The 21,259-nt window shown below is 45.0% G+C and overlaps 1 protein-coding gene across 1 annotated transcript in view; it reads right to left on the bottom strand.

Annotated features, from left to right (window-relative positions):
• The window catches only part of LOC143122332 (calsenilin-like), a 32,559-nt gene extending 23,083 nt beyond the window's left edge, over window positions 1-9,476 (bottom strand). The window contains exon 1 of the mRNA XM_076283148.1: window positions 9,378-9,476. Coding sequence (XP_076139263.1) covers window positions 9,378-9,383 — 6 coding nt within the window. The 5' untranslated portion in view covers window positions 9,384-9,476. The remainder of the gene's footprint in view (window positions 1-9,377) is intronic.
• Window positions 9,477-21,259: the final 11,783 nt, after the last annotated feature.

Genomic DNA, 21,259 nt, shown 5'->3' with positions numbered 1-21,259 from the left:
CTACACAGAAGCACCCCCAGCCTCTGCATTCTGGGCAGAGATCTTGCGTCCACAATTACAAAAACATGCCGTACAGCCCCTATTGGCACGCACACACACACACACACACACACACACACACACACACACACAGGGCTACAGAAGAACAATGTATGTGGGTCTACCTTTGCTGTAAATAAATTTCTTCTTAATTCCAACTGAATTTTTTGACATTTGCAGGTGTTGCTGCTTCTGTTTACCACAATAAGTTTTGGTTTCGTCTTCCCCTCTCGTCGCTGATTGGCCCACTGATCTATAAAGAACTTTATAGATCAGTGGATTGGCCTGACATGTTTCCTGTCTGAGCCTATGGACAGTAGACCTAGCCTGATTAAAATGTAGGGTCTGGGCACTCGCCGTTGGCAGTGCTCGGTCCGAGGGGTGGGACAGCGCTATGAGTCCCATGCGTTTTCCCACCGGAGCTAGTTGGCTAGTTCAAACTTTTGCCAACTTAAAAAAAGCTTAACTCGTGTCACGCTGTTCGCCAACAGCAACATCCATCTTCTTTGTTTTCAAGTAGCAGGGAATTCAAGCCAAACCGTTGCAACTCTGCCATCAATCATTATGTTAAGCCCGCCTAATGTCTCTATACACGATTAGATTGGCCTGATAGAAGTTTAATTTTTCAGCACACAAACCAACAGAGAGTTGCTAGACTAGCCCTGGCAACAAATGTAATTTGCTGCTGCTAGGGTGCGTCTAGATTTCTAGGCTACAGTAGACCTGCATCCGCTGTGACATTTGACATTGTTAGGCTAATTTATTTATTTATTCCCCACTAAAATCACTTGTCTGCTAAATGACTTATTAGTTTGTTGTGCATGTGAGCGATGTAACGAAGCTTCCTCCTTGGTCTGTTTGCCTTGCTGAATTATCTACCACACCAGGTGAGTAAATAAAGCGTAAATAAGGCGTAAATAAAGCGTAAATAAAGCGTAAATAAGGCGTAAATAAAGCGTAATGGTGTAAATAAAGCGTAAATAAAGCGTAATGGTGTAAATAAAGCGTAAATAAAGCGTAAATAAAGCGTAATGGTGTAAATAAAGCGTAAATAAAGCGTAAATAAAGCGTAATGGTGTAAATAAAGCGTAATGGTGTAAATAAAGCGTAATGGTGTAAATAAAGCGTAATGGTGTAAATAAAGCGTAAATAAGGCGTAAATAAAGCGTAATGGCGTAAATAAAGCGTAATGGTGTAAATAAAGCGTAAAAAAGGCGTAAATAAAGCGTAAATATGGTGTAAATAAAGCGTAAATAAAGCGTAAATAAAGCGTAATGGTGTAAATAAAGCGTAAAAAAGGCGTAAATAAAGCGTAAATATGGTGTAAATAAAGCGTAAATAAAGTGTAAATAAAGCGTAATGGTGTAAATAAAGCGTAAATAAGGCGTAAATAAAGCGTAAATAAAGCGTAATGGTGTAAATAAAGCGTAAATAAGGCGTAAATAAGGCGTAAATAAGGCGTAAATAAAGCGTAATGGTGTAAATAAAGCGTAAAAAAGGCGTAAATAAAGCGTAAATATGGTGTAAATAAAGCGTAAATAAAGCGTAAATAAAGCGTAATGGTGTAAATAAAGCGTAAATAAGGCGTAAATAAAGCGTAAATAAAGCGTAATGGTGTAAATAAAGCGTAAATAAGGCGTAAATAAGGCGTTCTGTTTGCCATGTGAAAACAAGAGTTGTGGAACACTGGTCTCATTTTTTCGAACGTGTACGCTGCTATCGCACCCGGAGTAGCCAGTTCCATCATATAGTGGAAGCAAATGGTTGCAGCATACGAGGTCTGTATGGAAAGTGTGTGCATAGTGTGTGTGTATGGAAAGTGTGTGCACACGCGGTGTGTATGGAAAGTGTGTGCATACGCTGTGTAAATGGAAAGTGTGTGCATATGCGGTGTAAATGGAAAGTGTGTGCACACGCGGTGTGTATGGAAAGTGTGTGCATACGCTGTGTAAATGGAAAGTGTGTGCATATGCGGTGTAAATGGAAAGTGTGTGCACACGCGGTGTGTATGGAAAGTGTGTGCATACGCTGTGTAAATGGAAAGTGTGTGCATACGCTGTGTAAATGGAAAGTGTGTGCATATGTGGTGTGTATGGAAAGTGTGTGCATACGCTGTGTAAATGGAAAGTGTGTGCATACGCTGTGTAAATGGAAAGTGTGTGCATATGTGGTGTGTATGGAAAGTGTGTGCATACGCTGTGTAAATGGAAAGTGTGTGCATACGCTGTGTAAATGGAAAGTGTGTGCATATGCGGTGTAAATGGAAAGTGTGTGCATACGCTGTGTAAATGGAAAGTGTGTGCATACGCTGTGTAAATGGAAAGTGTGTGCATATGCGGTGTAAATGGAAAGTGTGTGCATACGCGGTGTAAATGGAAAGTGTGTGCATACGCTGTGTAAATGGAAAGTGTGTGCATACGCGGTGTAAATGGAAAGTGTGTGCATACGCTGTGTAAATGGAAAGTGTGTGCATACGCGGTGTAAATGGAAAGTGTGTGCATATGCGGTGTAAATGGAAAGTGTGTGCATATGCGGTGTAAATGGACTTCAGTTGCGCGTCTGGTGTAGCCCGGCTGTTAGAGCCCATGTGCCCTGTACTGCTCCCCCTCTAGTCCCCCTGTAGTGCTCCCCCTGTATTGCTCCTGTAGTGCTCCCCCTGTAGTGCTCCTGTAGTCCCCCTGTAGTGCTCCTGTAGTGCTCCCCCTGTAGTGCTCCTGTAGTGCTCCCCCTGTACTGCTCCCCCTGTAGTGCTCCTCCTGTAGTGCTCCCCCTGTAGTCCCCCTGTAGTGCTCCTGTAGTGCTCCCCCTGTAGTGCTCCCCCTGTAGTGCTCCTGTAGTGCTCCCCCTGTAGTGCTCCTGTAGTGCTCCTGTAGTGCTCCCCCTGTAGTGCTCCTGTAGTGCTCCTGTAGTGCTCCCCCTGTAGTGCTCCTGTAGTGCTCCTGTAGTGCTCCCCCTGTAGTGCTCCTGTAGTGCTCCTGTAGTCCCCCTGTAGTGCTCCTGTAGTGCTCCTGTAGTGCTCCCCCTGTAGTGCTCCTGTAGTGCTCCTGTAGTCCCCCTGTAGTGCTCCTGTAGTGCTCCTGTAGTGCTCCCCCTGTAGTGCTCCTGTAGTGCTCCCCCTGTAGTCCCCCTGTAGTGCTCCTGTAGTGCTCCCCCTGTAGTGCTCCCCCTGTAGTGCTCCTGTAGTGCTCCTGTAGTGCTCCCCCTGTAGTGCTCCTGTAGTGCTCCTGTAGTGCCCCCCCTGTAGTGCTCCTGTAGTGCTCCTGTAGTGCTCCCCCTGTAGTGCTCCTGTAGTGCTCCTGTAGTCCTCCTGTAGTGCTCCCCCTGTAGTGCTCCTGTAGTGCTCCCCCTGTAGTGCTCCTGTAGTGCTCCCCCTGTAGTGCTCCTGTAGTCCCCCTGTAGTGCTCCTGTAGTGCTCCCCCTGTAGTGCTCCTGTAGTGCTCCCCCTGTACTGCTCCCCCTGTAGTGCTCCTCCTGTAGTGCTCCCCCTGTAGTCCCCCTGTAGTGCTCCTGTAGTGCTCCCCCTGTAGTGCTCCCCCTGTAGTGCTCCTGTAGTGCTCCCCCTGTAGTGCTCCTGTAGTGCTCCTGTAGTGCTCCCCCTGTAGTGCTCCTGTAGTGCTCCTGTAGTGCTCCCCCTGTAGTGCTCCTGTAGTGCTCCTGTAGTGCTCCCCCTGTAGTGCTCCTGTAGTGCTCCTGTAGTCCCCCTGTAGTGCTCCTGTAGTGCTCCTGTAGTGCTCCCCCTGTAGTGCTCCTGTAGTGCTCCTGTAGTCCCCCTGTAGTGCTCCTGTAGTGCTCCTGTAGTGCTCCCCCTGTAGTGCTCCTGTAGTGCTCCCCCTGTAGTCCCCCTGTAGTGCTCCTGTAGTGCTCCCCCTGTAGTGCTCCTGTAGTGCTCCTGTAGTGCTCCCCCTGTAGTGCTCCTGTAGTGCTCCTGTAGTGCCCCCCCTGTAGTGCTCCTGTAGTGCTCCTGTAGTGCTCCCCCTGTAGTGCTCCTGTAGTGCTCCTGTAGTCCTCCTGTAGTGCTCCCCCTGTAGTGCTCCTGTAGTGCTCCCCCTGTAGTGCTCCTGTAGTGCTCCCCCTGTAGTGCTCCTGTAGTCCCCCTGTAGTGCTCCTGTAGTGCTCCCCCTGTAGTGCTCCTGTAGTGCTCCCCCTGTACTGCTCCCCCTGTAGTGCTCCTCCTGTAGTGCTCCCCCTGTAGTCCCCCTGTAGTGCTCCTGTAGTGCTCCCCCTGTAGTGCTCCCCCTGTAGTGCTCCTGTAGTGCTCCCCCTGTAGTGCTCCTGTAGTGCTCCTGTAGTGCTCCCCCTGTAGTGCTCCCCCTGTACTGCTCCTGTAGTGCTCCTGTAGTGCTCCCCCTGTAGTGCTCCTGTAGTGCTCCTGTAGTCCCCCTGTAGTGCTCCTGTAGTGCTCCTGTAGTGCTCCCCCTGTAGTGCTCCTGTAGTGCTCCCCCTGTAGTCCCCCTGTAGTGCTCCTGTAGTGCTCCCCCTGTAGTGCTCCCCCTGTAGTGCTCCTGTAGTCCTCCTGTAGTGCTCCCCCTGTAGTGCTCCTGTAGTGCTCCTGTAGTCCTCCTGTAGTGCTCCCCCTGTAGTGCTCCTGTAGTGCTCCCCCTGTAGTGCTCCTGTAGTGCTCCTGTAGTGCTCCTGTGGTGCTCCTGTAGTGCTCCTGTAGTGCTCCTGTAGTGCTCCTGTAGTGCTCCTGTAGTGCTCCCCCTGTAGTCCCCCTGTAGTGCTCCTGTAGTGCTCCTGTAGTGCTCCTGTAGTGCCCCCCCTCTTCTCTCCTACTGTAACTCTCTCTTGTAACCATTTCCCCCAAAGGTGCCTCCACCTCCACTGAGGTCCCCTGTCCTGCTCCACCTTATGTCCTGTCTGTTTCCCCAGAGTTGCCTTCACCGAGAGAAGTGCATCATCCCTCTGACTTCTCCTGTGCCCCAGTCCTCCCCCCACCCCTACTCCATCTCTCCCCCCACCCTACCCCTACCCCATCAGCTCATCTCACCGACCTGTTTGCTCTGCCTCAGTCTTTTACCCTCCCCTCTCTGATACCCTATACCACCCCCCCCCCACACACACTCACCCCACACACACACATACATACCCCCCACACACATATACACACATACCCCCCCCCCACACACACACACTTCTCCCTGTCTTCTTCTACCCTGCCCCCCCCCGTCTCGTCTCCTCCAGCATTGTCTTCACCGAGCTCACACCCCATGGAGCTTTCTACCCCACCTCTGTCTCTCGTACACTCCCCCATGGAGCTTTCTACCCCACCTCTGTCTCTCATACCTCACCCCCCATGGAGCCTTTCTACCCCACCTCTGTCTCTCATACCTCATCTCCCATCTTCCCCAGCACTGTCTCCCCCTACACGAGCTCACTCCCCATGTAGTTCTTCCCCAGTGTCTGTCGCAGCCCCCCCCCCCCCCCCATGTAGCTCTTCCCCCGGTCTCTGCCCCCCCCCCCCCCCTCCTCTGTCTCCGCACTCCGCACTGCCTGAGGTATGTGGAGGCTGAGTGCTCACGCAGGCCGCCAGAAGCTCTCACATCATGGAGGAGAACTCTCGCCTCTCCATTACGTAAGCCGCAACACGTAGCCCACATCTGCAGGCAAGGGGCTCCGCTCCCGCTCTGGGCCTGGCTGCAGACATGCAGTGCACCGTAGTACAGTATACTGTAGACTCAGAGCATGTCTGTCTGTGTGGTACAAACTGTACAGTTTGGGCTATAGCAAAAGACAGGCATACAGCATGGGCAAGCGACAGGCATGCATATAGTGTGGACTAGCTTAAAGGCAAGCATATAGTAGGCCTATGGACTAGCTTAATATAGTATGGACTAGCTTGAAGGCACGCATATAGTATGGACTAGCTTGAAGGCATGCATATAGTATGGACTAGCTTGAAGGCATGCATATACTGTATGGATGCTAGTCATATTTTGACTAGCAACTGACTAGCTGTATAGCCCACAGGCTGGTTGAGGGCATTCCTGTTACGGTAACAGACTGAGCATCTGAACAGGCACTAATGCTTGTAAACTGTCATTGTTACCATGCACACAGAACTACAGGACTACTGTTGGACTACTTTTTGCACCTTCACCATGACACTCACTCTCTTGAGCACCTTACCATGCACACAGAACTACAGGACTACTGCTGGACTACTTTTTGCACCTTCACCATGACACTCACTCTCTTGAGCACCTCACCATGCACAAAGAACTACAGGCCAGTCCTGGCCCTGTCACCGCAAAGCGTCTCATGCTTGATCACCCTCAAGCACACTGTGGATTTTTTTTATTTAATTTATAAAGTATATTTAGTATTAATTTTGTTAGTTTTTCTTATCTTCTACTGTCTCTGTTGTACAGTGGAGTTTGGTTATATGTTTATACTTATACTTATATTTACCATTTCACCACACTCTACCATAGCACCTTAACACCACTACACACACTCTACCGCACCTTAACATGATCAATGATCAAATGGTCAGTCCATACCAAACCTGTGTAATCAAAGTGAGAGATATGTGTGTATGTGTGTTTGTTGTGTTATTTAAGCTACTGGTTGTCTAAAAATGTACTTGGGATGAATAAAGTATTGTAGCGTCGGTGGATGTACATGTCTAACGTTGAATGAGTGTCTCCCAGAATGCAGTGCGAGTGAATGCTAGAATGTGTAATGTCGGTTATAATAGTTGTAGTTACGTTTACCATGTTGTGTATTTGTTAGCGTGTTAGTCTCTTTAGTTGTACCTCATGTGTTTATCCTCGTGTTGATGTGTGTGGTGAACCCTTGTTGTGTGTTACATGTGCGGCTGAGACTACCCCTGTGTTGCCCTATGTAGTTATCCGTATGAGTCCTAGTATGTCTGATTGTGTCTGAGTCTTCCTGTTCCAATAAATGGCCGTCCTGGCCAAAGGTGATTCTTGTCTGAGGGTCAGATCGCTACATTGGTGTCAGAAGTGGGATGGGCCCCTCTAGGAGCGAGAAGATCTACGCCAGATCAAGATGGAGAAGAAGGCCGAAGACCAGACCAGCAAAATGGCGGCGAACCTCAGCAGATGTTCCAATGGTCCTTTTTATTGACTAGCCAGCACGCTGAGCTCGACACTACGGAGGATGGAGGACCTTCCGGCCCGGCGCGGGACCTGTGCAGGCGACCAGCTGGACCAGCCCTGCACAGCCGACGAGAGCTGCCAGCGCTGGAGGAAGCGGCCCCGGCTGAGGAGTTCCCGGCTCGACGCCGATGTCGATGCTGCCGTCATCCGAGGATCTCATCCATAGAGAGCGCGAACTCTCTGACGACCTTGGAACACGACCACAGCGGCCGGGTTTACACCGCCAGCTACTGAAGAACTTCCAGAGCGTCAGCTGCCGGTCGAGAGTGTGATGGAGTCATAGCTGCTAGTTCGGGAGCTTGCGGTGCTCCAGCTAGTGACCAAGAGGGTAACGTCGACCTGTAGAGCCTTGGGAGCTATCGTTTTGTGGACTGTTGAGATTTGAAGTGCGCACTTTCCGGTTGACGCGAGTCTGCGCAATGTTTTTCACGTTTTGTGTGTGAGTTCCTGTGTGTCCCGAGCCTGCTGGGAGGGTCGGGGTCTCCATTTCCCGCCACAGTGGAGCATCGTTGTGCTCGAGAGACAGCCGACAAAAGTTCTACAAGAGGGCAGCGCGAGGAGGGACCTCGACGTGGACTGCTGCCCGCCTGGAGATCAGCACACTGTGGACAGGTGGCAACGGCCACGAGCTGACAGTAGCCAGAAGGGGCTACCGAACGTCCAGGGGTTCCAGCGTATCCGGAGGTTCGGCTTGCAGTGGGACTGTTTGCTGCTGTTTGAGGTAGCGCAGCTGCACGGCGGGAGACCGAGGGTCTAAGCGACACCACGACCCACGTCTGGCCGGTTCTGGTGCTTGTTCGGGGGAGAACTGACGTGACAGAGGCAGCCGAGAGCCCTTCCAGTCGGGAGGGGTTATCGTGCAGCCGGAGGCTTTCCGGTCACTTGGACTAAGCACTGGGACTGACACCGACGCAGCCGCGAGCGGTGAGCTGAGCTGTCATTGCCGGGGACGACAATGGCTCGGGAGGGGGTTATGTAGCGTCGGTGGATGTACATGTCTAACGTTGAATGAGTGTCTCCCAGAATGCAGTGCGAGCGAATGCTATAATGTGTAATGTCGGTTATAATAGTTGTAGTTGCGTTTACCATGTTGTGTATTTGTTAGCGTGTTAGTCTCTATGGTTGTACCTCATGTGTTTATCCTCGTGTTGATGTGTGTGGTAAACCCTTATTGTGTGTTACATGTGCGGCTGAGACTACCCCTGTGTTGCCCTATGTAGTTATCCGTATGAGTCCTAGTATGTCTGATTGTGTCTGAGTCTTTCTGTTCCAATAAATAGCCGTCCTGGCCAAAGGTGATTCTTGTCTGAGGGTGAGATCGCTACAGTATCTATCTATCTATCTATCTATCTATCTATCTCTCTATATATATAGCTCCTAGCTCTACTAAGCATCTGACCTGAAAGTCATTTCTCAGCCAACATCACAGGGCACAGCCTACCCACAAACAGCATGACCAGGACATTCCCAATGAATGTATGTGAATTAAACTCTTTCTAATTTACATCCATTTCTCCATGTAACAGGAAACCTATTGTGTGCCTACATTAGGTGATTAAACCACAGCATGGGATAGCCTATATTGGAGCTGTCCTGGCGCAATAAGAATGCCTTTAAGTATTTAAGTAGGTGAGTGCCACAAAACAATATAGTGGCAACAGATATCCAGTAATAGCTGATAGCCCAGGTGTAATATAGTAAGGTAGCCTACATTTGATCTGACTTGTTTGGTTAATTAAAGATCATCACGCTATCCTGGTGAGGACACAAACAGTTCTGTTCTGTAGCATGCCTGGGTATCTATTATGATTTGTCATAAGCTATAGCCTACTTCCAGTGCTAAATTATATGTTAACGTTTAAGTGGACACTAATATAAAGTTTACACTTAAAAACAAACAAACAAAATAACATGAAATTATAATATAGGCTTGGTAAAGAATGACACCAAAGCTGATGATTGATGACGTGAGATTATTCTCTGTAAACATCCCTAGTTTACGCGCTCTTCCAGCTGCACAATCTTCAACTTTTCGAGTATGGAGTGAGAACATTTTCCGAAACCCTGATTCTTTCGACTACGGAATTATAATACTTCTTGTAATGATGTTCGGCTCTGCGATGTTTCGAGTTATACTTAACAAGACGCTACAAAACATCAGCGAACCAATGTCTATTTACAAAACAATAATATAACAATGTATTCGTCATCGCTTACCTGCATTGCCTTTAAATGTGTGGGATGACGAGTAGATGTAGGTGTTGTATCAAAAGCTCCAATGATCCAAAAGATCGATTACTGGCGACTCTCTCGTGCTGTGCTCTCGATGTCAGTTCAACTGTCAAGAATGGTCCTCGCCTTTTCTTTATTTTCCGAGAGAGAGCGACAGACAGAGAGAGAGAGAGAGAGAGAGAGAGAGAGATCGCACGGGGATGGGGCGTGTGGGCTATGTTGGATTGCGCTCTCTGCTCACCGTCCTATGGTTGTCGTTATCCCAGAGGAAAGGCTAACAGTCATCCCTCTGAGTAGCCTAACAGCAACATAACCCCGCTAACCCTAACTTCAACATGCGGACCTACGGATGGTGTAACCTATAGATCCCCATCCCAGAGGCAATATTGATTGTTACCTGTTGGTGTAGGCCTACACCTAGGATTCATTGTCCTCCTGCATGGTCTATAAATTGTGCTTTCAGAAAAGGAGGCGAAGGGATTTACCCAGGTTGCCCCTTTACAGAGATCATGAATAAAGCATGTGATGTACCCAGAGCATTTTCTTCATCCAGTTCATATTTATGAGCTGAACTCTCATCGCACATAAACCATAACACCTCACCAGGGCGTTGTGCTCCAGATGCAGATGAGGGCTGACGCTGCATGGATCACACCGTAGTTCTATACACAGTCTATGGTTCACACTGAGCAGGTCTGATAGGGCTGGTGTCCCACTCATGGATAAAGCCTAGTAGGCCTACTGTAGTCCTATAGTAGTCCAGTCATTTTAAGCCAAAATAGGGGTCAAGGTTGAACAAATTGCAACACAAGCAAACTTAACTGATTTTGAATCCTCAATATGTCCTGAGTAAGGGAAAAAAAGCCCCGAAGAATCCCAATAGGGGAAAGTTTCGAAAAAGACCCAAATATACCCTATTCGTGCGCCTATACAGTATTTTTCTCACGTGAATAGGGGAAAAAAATTAACCTTCACATATCACCATGAAAATTACTGAGTTGATTACTTACATCAAGACAAACAAAAAATGTATTATACGTTTTTTGAAATTGTTTGTTAACATGGGCAAACAGGGCATAATGTAATTATGTATAGCTAATTTGTATAAATATCACAACGGAGCTAATAGTCTAGGCAAAGGTCTGACCCAAAACTAATTGCAACAGAATTTATTTTCAAATTTTTATATTTCAATTGGTGATCTTTACACTATAGTAAAAGACCATGAAAATCCAGTTGGTGGAAATATGTTAAAATGAGGGTTGTTTTATGCATTATTCTTCAGCAAATACTGACAAAACTGTAATTAGAATGTTGTAGAATACACATTCTAAAGAATATCTGACCCCATCTAACTTAACATGGAATTTTAGAATCTTGCATTGTTGAGGAACATTCTTTTATTTTCAAAGAGTGAATTCTTTTGGCTTATTTCAGACTGGTTTGTTGCAAAATTGGTGTCTATTTTTAAATTGTGGCCCTTTGAATCAATGGAAATGGTTGTTGAATCTTTAAATAGAGCCAAGTGGGTTTTTTGCATGTAAGTGTTCCACAATGTGTAATCTGTACAAACACATAGGCATTATTCAGCCTAGGAAAGTGGTTTGGTGTTTACTTAATCTGATTTAGAGGTCACTGAAACATACAGTATATCACACTAAAGTATCAGTCCATCATTTTGTAAGTCTTATAGTAATTGACCTCTTGCCCAGGGGTGACTGATATAATGTCTGTCCAATCAGAGGGGGCTGTATGATGCCCCTTTAATTTGCACAATTTTTGTCTAAAACAATAATCGGACAGCACAGTATGTTTATGTTAGTGAATGCAGGAAAATTGTGAAGGCAAAGTTGAAGATGGACATGATCATGTCCTAATTCGACAGAAGGGTGCAGATGGGATAACTGCAGTTAGCCTCCAAGTGACTCTATTGTTGTGACATCTGGCAAAAATGCTATACTAATAAATATAGTTTAAGATTAATAATTAACAATGCATGCCTATGCATGGGTCATGGTTTTACCAAGGTCATAAAACAGTCAAAACTATACATATTCTAAAAGTATATGCACTGTACATGAAATATAGCATCAATCAACTTATGTCCCATCTTCCTCCATACCATGCATAACACATACTCCTCTATTCTGTATAGGCAAATCAAGTGAACAGCTGATACATTTTGGCCTGCACTATTAAGGGAAACAAATTAAACACCATAAACCATATATTTTCTATAAGCATATACCCTCCGGAGGAGATATAACACCATTTAAGACATTTCCCATCTTCCTCTATGCCATTTACAATACATTGCCCTCTATTCTGTAAAGGCGAATCTAGTGTAAAGTGGATACATTTTGGCCTATACTGTCCAGGGTAAACAAATTAAACACCATAAACTATATATTTTCTATAAGCATATACCCTCTAGAGGAGATATAACACCATTTAAGACATTTCCCATCTTCCTCTATGCCATGCACAATACATTGCCCTCTATTCAGTAAAGGCGAATCTAGTGTAAAGTGGATACATTTTGGCCTATACTGTCCAGGGAAAACAAATTAAACACCATAAACCATATATTTTCTATAAGCATATACCCTCTAGATGAGATATAATACCAGTTAAGACATGTATTATCTTCCTCCATGCCTTGGACAATTTGTTTGTCAAATGTTGCAATTCGTTTTGGGTCACTATACATTAGCTATACATAATTACATTATGCCCTGTTTGCCCATGTTAACAAACAATTTCAAAAAACTTATAATACATTTTTTGTTTGTCTTGATGTAAGTAATCAACTCAGTAATTTTCATGGTGATATGTTAAGGTTAATTTTTTTCCCCTATTTGCGTGAGAAAAATACTGTATAGGCGCAAGAATAGGGTATATTTAGGTGTTTTTCTAAACTTTCCCCTATTGGGATTCTTCGGGGCTTTTTTTCCCTTATTCAGGACATATTGAGGATACAAAATCAGTTAAGTTTGCTTGTGTTGCAATTTGTTCAACCCTTTCTCCTAAAATGACTGGACTATAGAGTAAAAGAGAACTTCAAGGAAAATCTCCAGTGAAAAAAAGCATTTTTAGTCTCATCTTGATCCATGAACAGGAGACCAGCCCTTACAGGAGGTCTTTCTTTTTACAACCCCAAATCAGAAAAAGTTGGGACGTTGTGTAAAATATTTAGTTGCAAAAAGGACACAGACAACATATCACATGTTGACAATTTGACTATGTCATGGAAAATATATGTTAATTTTGAATTTGATACCAGCAACATGTTTTTTACAGTTTTTTACAATTGTTTACACACGTTTTCAAAACTCTGTGTCTATTTTTCAAAACTCCACACACAAAACCCACAACTGCTCACACAAAATGCAAAATGCCCCAAATCTCCAGCAAAATGACACACAACATTCAAAATGTCAAAAACACATGTTTAAAGCAAACATTTGCCTCACATTACAAACACATTTGTCATAATATGACATTTTGGATACATCATGTACACACCGTTGCTCAAAACCTAAAGCTCTTCTGTCTTTCTATATGTATTTCCATACAAGAGTGAAAGTTACGGTATCAACAAAGATAAGTTGAAATACACAGTAAAAATGCAAGCAATATTGAAACCAAAAATAGTGATTTTTCCCAAATAATTTGCTGTTGTGAATACAGTATTTTACAGCAAACAAGAAAAAAAACAAAGAATATTACAGTGACCACCAGATGTACATGGAGTTTTGAAAACACTGATTTTGTTTTTTTCTAAAGACAAGTGTGTGTGTGTGTGTGGGGGGGGGTCATGTACAGTATGTATTCATAGGCCTATAGACCCTTTCAACTGCAGAAACAAACAATTCTACAGTAAGCTTTCCTAAGGCATTTCTGGAGGCACAGAAAAATGTATTGAGCTAATGGTATACTGTAACATGGGGACAAACAAAAATAGAGTACATAAAAAGACAAATTTTACATAAAGTCAACTTTTTGTAGAACACTACTGTAAGCTAAAGTCCGATTACTGTAATTTTCAAAGTATCTGCATTGGTTCTGAATATTTCACTCGGAAATCCTCTAGGAGCAGATTGAAAGGGTCTATACCTATATAGAGAGTATATCTATTCATAGACCTATACTAAGGCAATGATTGGATGGTGTTCAGTAAAGTAAAGAGTGTTTGCACAAGTGAAGAGAAAGAGTGAAGCACTGGTGATTTAGTGTGGCATTTTGATGGGTTGTGTTCGAAGAACGAAATCAAGTTACTTCCTGTTAGATTTTTGTGTGTTAGGTAGAAAATTGTGTTTGGTGTTTTGCAAAATGTGTTTTAGTTAATTGAAAACTGAGTCAAACACTGAGAATTAGTGTGTGGTTTTGCAGATTTGGTGTCGGGTTATGATGTTTGGAGGACATGTTTAGAAAATTGTGTGACAAGCAAAGATTTAGTGTGTAAGCAGTTGAAAAAAACTGTAAAAAAGTTGGGACGAGGGTAACAAAATGCTGGAAAGGTTGTGTAATGATAAAGAAAGAAAACAAAAGGAGGAATGTTTCACAATTAATTAGGGTAACTAGCAACACAATTGGGTATGAAAAAGAGCATCCCAGAGAGGCAGGGTCTATTAGAATTAAAGATGTTGGGGTATTCACCACTCTGTTCTTAATGAAATTGTGAAATAATTGAGTTCATCATCTACAGGACATAATATTATTAAAACATTCAGAGAATCCAGAGAAATCTTTGCAAACAAGGGAAAGAGCTGAAAAACAAATTGGATGGCCATGGTCTTTTGGATCTCAGGTGGCACTGCATCAACACCAGACCTGTTTCCAGACCTGTGGGCTCAGAACAACTTCTGATGACCATTGTCTAAGTGCACAGTTTGATAGGCTACTCAATTCAAAAACTGCAGCCAAAATTGTAACAGCCAAAATTGTATTGAGACATGATACTGCCATCCAGGCAATGTTTTCTTCCAGGGAAGGCCTTGAATATTTCAGGAAAACAATGGCAAAATAAATTCTGGACATATTTAAACAGTGTTTCTCCATAGAGGAAGAGTCCAGGTGCTGAAATCTGTGTGCAGTCCAGACCTGTCAAATTAGGTGCATCATGGAATGAAAAACATGATTAAGAAGAACACCTTATACCGTTGAACAACTGAAATATATTTGGCAGGAATGGGACAACATTTAATTCTCAGAACTAGCAACTGGTCTTCTGGTTGTCTATGTACTTTATGTTGCTAAATATGGGTTTACAAGATTAGTATATTATCACATTCTGGTTTTATTTGCATTTTACACTTTTGTACACTGAGTTTTCACAGTATCTAGGATTAATCTTAGTCCTAGACTATAAGAGATCAACCTTCAATGAAATCTCTATTGGGGAAAAGGGAACAGGCAGAGAAGGTTCATGTGACGAGAAGTCGGGCCACAACAGTATTAGGCCTCCAAAGGGTTCTGCTGCTGTTAACAAATGCTGTGCAGCTATAAACAATGAATGCATACACTGCTGGTCAAGATAAATGAACTTTCTCTGATGTTCCTTAACAGTTTACATTTAGAGATAGCTTATAGGGCCTTAAACCATGCCTGAGGCACAGTGTATTTTGATAAGAAGAACATCCATGTTCCGAGTGAAATGTTTGCAGACAGTGGACTTTGCCTGTAAATCCTGACCAAAACATGGGCCTATAGTCCACATGAAAAGCTCAAGGCTTCTCTCTGTATGACACAGACAGGGCAAGTTCTCACACATTTTGCTATTTATAGGTAAAACATTTAACAAGAACTAAACTCTAAACTGTTATTTATCGGCTAAACTTTAAGGCACAACATTTAGAACGGCTTGTTGAGTCTCCCCTGTCTCTTAAAGCTGACATGGCCAAGTAGAAAGCAACTGCAATTAACTTTTTTAAAATGGAAAACTTTGCCAAAGGCCGAGGAGTCACTGAGGATCCCCTACCCCCTATTACGCTCAGCTGTTATCAAATTAACCGGATGGCCACTTTATCTAAGCCTGTAGCCCCAGGGGGATCAGCCCACTTAATTGGTCCCTCTATCTACGGGACAGTTCACCACCTCATCGTCTGACGCCACGGAAGAGGCCAAAGCACCACACTGCTGCCCATTCTCCCTCATATTGCTGCCCATTCTTCCTCATATTGAAGTCAAGAGTGGTCAGTTAAAGGGGGAATTATTTTAAGCTTGACAGACAGTAAGATGAAACATACTGCATCATCCACAAAGACTGAGGGTTCATGGTCATGAATGAATGTTGGGGGTTTTACCAGTGTCTTCATGTACGTCGGGGATCCTGAGTGAGTGGACTCGACTCTGACAGCAGCCCTGACGGAGAGAGATGGAGTGGGGAGCGGGCGGGAGAGGTCAAACGCTGACTTTGTGTGGGATGCTATCGCATATCAATCCATTCAAATCAATTTCACATTACAGCTTGATCTGCATCACCAGCATGCAGGCTGGAGCTGAAGACCCCCCCCCCCCCAGTCTTACAGACAGCGTGCAGGCTATAGCTGAAGAGCCCCCCCCCCCTCTAGTCTTACAGACAGCATGCAGGCTATAGCTGAAGAGCCCCCCCCCCTCTAGTCTTACAGACAGCATGCAGGCTATAGCTGAAGAGCCCCCCCCCCCCCCCTCTAGTCTTACAGACAGCATGCAGGCTGGAGCTGAAGACCCCCCCACCCCTCTAGTCTTACAGACAGCGTGCAGGCTGGAGCTGAAGACCCCCCCCCCCCAGTCTTACAGACTCACTCAAGAAGCATCTTCCTCTATCTCTGTCTCTCTCCCCCAAATTAGAGCTGTCAATGTTCCAGCATAGCAAGTGATGCCTTTCCACTAAGTCCCAAAGAGGAGGGCAGGGATCCACTTCCCTGCGAGAGATAGAGAGAGAGAGAGAGATAGACAGAGAGAGAGAGAGAACCCTTGGAGAATCGGCTCCTCTTTTTCAACTCCAAACCACCCAACTAATTACATCTTACCCCTGTCCCAGCCAGTCCACGTCTTCTCTGGCAACGGCATTCACATGTTTTGTTTGCTGAAATGATCACTATTCTGCTGAAATGATTACTATTCTGCTGAAATGATCACTATTCTGCTGAAATGATCACTATTCTGCTGAAATGATCACTATTCTGCTGGTTTTAAGGCAACGACATTCACATGTTTTGTTTGCTGAAATGATCACTATTCTGCTGGTTTTAAGGCAACGACATTCACATGTTTTGTTTGCTGAAATGATCACTATTCTGCTGGTTTTAAGGCAACGACATTCACATGTACGGCAATCACATATTTTCAGGCAATGTCATTCACATGTTTAGTTTGCTGAAATGATTACTATTTTGCAACGGCATTCACATATTTTGTTTGCTGAAATGATCACTATTGTTTTAAGGCATATGTAACAGACTCTGTGTCGAGGTGGTGGTGGTGGGGGTGGTGGGAGGCTGTCAAGTTTATGAGGAGCCAGTTTGTTTCTGTGGATACTGTTGCTAAGCACTGAGGGGAGCTGTAAAGTTAAACACAACTATCAGGCATGGTAAAGGTGAAGTTAAAAAAAGACAAACCAGAGAGAGGGAGAGAGAGAGAAAGAAAACTGGGAAGAAAGCCAATGACAATAGTCATTTTATTTAACTTGCCCAAGCCATAACAAACTGAACTGAATTCAAACGTGTCCCCAGATGCTTTCTGCTAACTGCACTGAGTTACAAATTCTGAATCTGCCTTGAAAATTATTCTATCTGTGTCTTTTTAATTATTTCTAAATGATTTTACCTTTACCGTGCGTTTATGTTTTCTTTTTTATTATGATCTTTAACTTCTTCTTGAATTTTCCCTTGGGGATCAATAAAGTATCTATCTATCTTACCTTTAACTATTCTTTGACTATTGACCTTCTATGCTTTTATTTGCTAATACGGTTTGCTTTTGTTTATGTAAAGCACATTGAATGACCTCTGTGTATGAAATGCACTAATAAACTTGACTTGACTTGACTTGACTTGGCTCCATGAGCAGCTTGAAGCGTGTGTGTGTGTGTGTGTGTAGCTGCTCGATGTGAATCAAAAAGCCATTTATTCTGATCCCCCTCCTTGGCATGTTGCTGTGGTGGTGGAGCAGCCAGGGAGGACCATGCTTAACGATGCGGGGTGTGCACAGGGGAGCTGTCTCTGCCTACAGGTCTCTCATTCCTGCAGACTCCATGGCTATTTTTAGCCCCCGGTGCTGCTGCTGCTGGTATCTAGCATCCCTGGCGGATTAAGCCGATGCGGTTTAATTGAGGATCTCTGTACACGTTTACGTCTTTGTGTGTGCGGGCCTCTCTCTCTCTGTATGCGTGTGGGAGGCTGTGTATGTGCGTGCAGGCCTGTGTGTGTGTGTGTGTGTGTGTGTGTATGTATGTATTTGTGTACAGGCCTGTGTGTGTGTGTGTGTGTGTGTGTGTGTGTGTGTATGTATGTGTGTGCAGGCCTGTGTGTGTGTGTGGGGGGGGGGGCTGTCTGTGTGTATGTGTGTCTGCTTGTGGTATTTTCATCATTTCTTCTGGCATGTCTGTGGAAAGAATGGTGACCAGCCACCTCCTTTATCAAATGTTTATTTCAATTAGTTCTCCCACTGTCTACTTGTACCCCTTCGTCTGCTGGTTTAGTTCTCCCACTGTCTACTTGCACCCCTTCGTCTGCTGGTTTAGTTCTCCCACTGTCTACTTGCACCCCTTCGTCTGCTGGTTTAGTTCTCCCACTGTCTACTTGCACCCCTTGGTCTGCTGGTTTCACATGCCAATTGTACTTTTCCAATTCAGAACATATTGTTATGTTATTGTGAGCTATATGTCCAATTCAAAACATATTGTTATGTTATTGTTAGCTATATGTCCAATTCAAAACATATTGTTATGTTATTGTGAGCTAAAACATATTGTTATGTTATTGTTAGCTATATGTCCAATTCAAAACATATTGTTATGTTATTGTGAGCTATATGTCCAATTTAGAACATATTGTTATGTTATTGTGAGCTATTTGTCCAATTCAAAACATATTGTTATGTTATTGTGAGCTATATGTCCAATTCAAAACATATTGTTATGTTATTGTGAGTTGTTTGTCAACTCACCTCAGTCGCTGCATTTCCCTCCTGCTTTCTTTTTTCTTCGTCTTTCTGCCTCTTCTTCTCTCCTCGGTAACGTTTCATCTTTTGTTCGGCGTGTCGCTTTCGACCTTTCCCTTGGCACTCCCCGTCTGTCTCAGTGACGAGCCAAATAGGCGAAGGGAAAGTGCTGTGTGTGTGTGTGTGTGTGTGTGACAGGCGAAGGGAAAGTGCTGTATGTGTGTGTGTGTGTGTGTAACAGGCGAAGGGAAAGTGCTGTGTGTGTGTGTGTGTGTGTGACAGGAGAAGGGAAAGTGCTGTGTGTGTGTGTGTGTTGTGTGTGTGTGTAACAGGCGAAGGGAAAGTGCTTCACAGGCATTATCTCGGCATCTAATCAAGACAATGCGCAGGCAGAAGGGTTAGCACTCGGATACCAAGTAATGGGAACACAACTTGTCATGCTTTACCGTCTCTGGACTGTTTGACTACTTTGTATAAACAAAACATCTGCTAAATAAGTATGATGACTCATAATGCGTGTGTGTGTGTGTGTGCGTCTGTGTGTGTGTGTGTGCGTTCATGCTTGCTTGTGTGTGTGTGTGTGTGTGTGTGTGTGCGTGTGCGTGTGCGTTCATGCATGCTTGCTTGCTTGCTTGCATGTTCACATGTCTGCCAACCGCCCAGGCACTTTCTCAGACACGCGTGAAGTGTGTGTCTGTGTGTGTGTGTGTGCATGAAGTTCTTCACATTAATTATTTGCAATAACACATGGCTGCACTTGACAAACAACTAGTTGTGATTTTAAACCTTATCTGCCCCCGAGATGCTGGTTGGGTTTCCAGCTTATCTGTGCATCTGTGTGTGTGTGTGTGTCTGTGCATCTGTGGTTCAGGTCTCCATCTTGCCCTCTTAACTGATCTCCTTGAAGGTATTTATTTACCTTGACAGAGTCTGACATATCTGTGCATGTGTGTGTCTGTGTGTGTTTGTACTTCCCTGAGTGTGTTATGTCTAATTTCTTTTGACAGAGTAAATGTGACAAACGCTTCAACCCCAGTGTACATAGCAAGGGTCACAGAGTGCCCTTTGGGTGTGTTCTTGAGCAATGCGTGCGTGTGCGTGCGTATGCGTGCGTGTGTGTGTGTGTGTGTGTGTGTGCGTGTGTGTGTGTGTGCGTGTGTCCTTCACAGATGAATTTGTCAATTTATTGTGCTTATAGAGCACCAAAACATTACACATGTATCATGGCGCTTTACAGAATGTAGGCAATCAGAGAAAAAGAAAAGAGGGAGAAAAGAAAAGGAAGAAAGAAAGAAGGCCCATGGGTAACCTGGGTAACCGGGGAAAAACTCCCTAGAATTGGAGATACATATAGGAAGAAACCTCGAGCAGATCCACGACTCAAGGGCCTGACCCATCTGCCTAGGGTCAATACGGTCAGTAAGGTCTGTAAACAATGACAAATGCATATGACAGTCAGGTGTGGAGAGGACATGGTGTTTAAAGCACCTGAGGTGAAAGTTACAAGAGGTGGGATGATTACGTATCCGGTATGATAAAGCATTAATCATGATTTAGTGAGAGAAAGTGCAAATAGTCCGGCGTCGGAATTGTCCAGGAAAGAAAGTTGTCAGGGGGCAAGTGGTGGGTCAGCAGACAGGCCAGAATCCGGGCAGAGTTTGAAGATTTGAGATGAAGGCTCCGTGTCTTGTATGGGTTTCTCCTGCCTTATGATCTTCATATCATACAGTCTGTGATGGAGTCTCTGCTCCTCATGTGGTGATGGAGCATGTGGTGATGGAGTCTCTGCTCCTCATGTGAGTTTCTGCTCCTCATGTGGTGATGGAGTCTCTGCTCCTCATGTGGTGATGGAGTTTCTGCTCCTCATGTGGTGATGGAGTCTCTGCTCCTCATGTGGTGATGGAGTCTCTGTTCCTCATGTGTTGATGGAGTCTCTGCTCCTCATGTGGTGATGGAGTCTCTGCTCCTCATGTGAGTTTCTGCTTCTCATGTGGTGATGGAGTCTCTGCTCCTCATGTGGTGAAGCACAGCTCAGCTCCTCCGTCTATGAGGCACACAGCAGTATGTATTCATCAGTTTATTCGTTGCTTCTCTGCACACACAGAGACACAGACACATACAGGCATGCACGCATGCACACACACACACACACACACACTCTCTCTCTCACACACACGAACCTAGAGAGAGCCAGTTGGCGATAAGGTTCTGCCAATGCGTCTAAGTGATTGCATTTCCAAGGTTGTTCAATCACAGGCCATTTTTGGTCCAGGGCTCTGTTTCTAAGCAGTCAGGTAATGCTCCGCTCAGCTATCAGGTGTCCTTCTGACCCATGGGAAGTTTTTGAGACAGCAGAGAACGGTACTGCAGGAGGGTAGAACGGTACTGCAGGAGGGTAGAACGGCACTGCAGGAGGGTAGAACGGCACTGCAGGAGGGTAGAACAGCACTGGGTAGAACAGTGCTGCAGGAGGGTAGAACGGTACTGCAGGAGGGTAGAACAGCACTGCAGGAGGGTAGAACAGCACTGCAGGAGGGTAGAACAGTAGAACAGTACTGCAGGAGGGTAGAACAGTATTGCAGGAGGGTAGAACAGCACTGCAGGAGGGTAGAACAGTAGAACAGCACTGCAGGAGGGTAGAACAGTAGAACAGCACTGCAGGAGGGTAGAACAGTAGAACAGTACTGCAGGAGGGTAGAACAGTACTGCAGGAGGATAGAACA

Source organism: Alosa pseudoharengus, unplaced genomic scaffold (assembly GCF_046254945.1).
Source record: "Alosa pseudoharengus isolate Yale_2024_CS ecotype anadromous, Long Island Sound unplaced genomic scaffold, YU_APseudo_1.1 YU_APseudo_1.1_scf_14, whole genome shotgun sequence".
NCBI classification, from domain to species: Eukaryota; Metazoa; Chordata; class Actinopteri; order Clupeiformes; family Clupeidae; genus Alosa; species Alosa pseudoharengus.
Note: the sequence above shows the minus strand (reverse complement) of the source record. Positions and strands in the feature narration are given on the sequence as shown.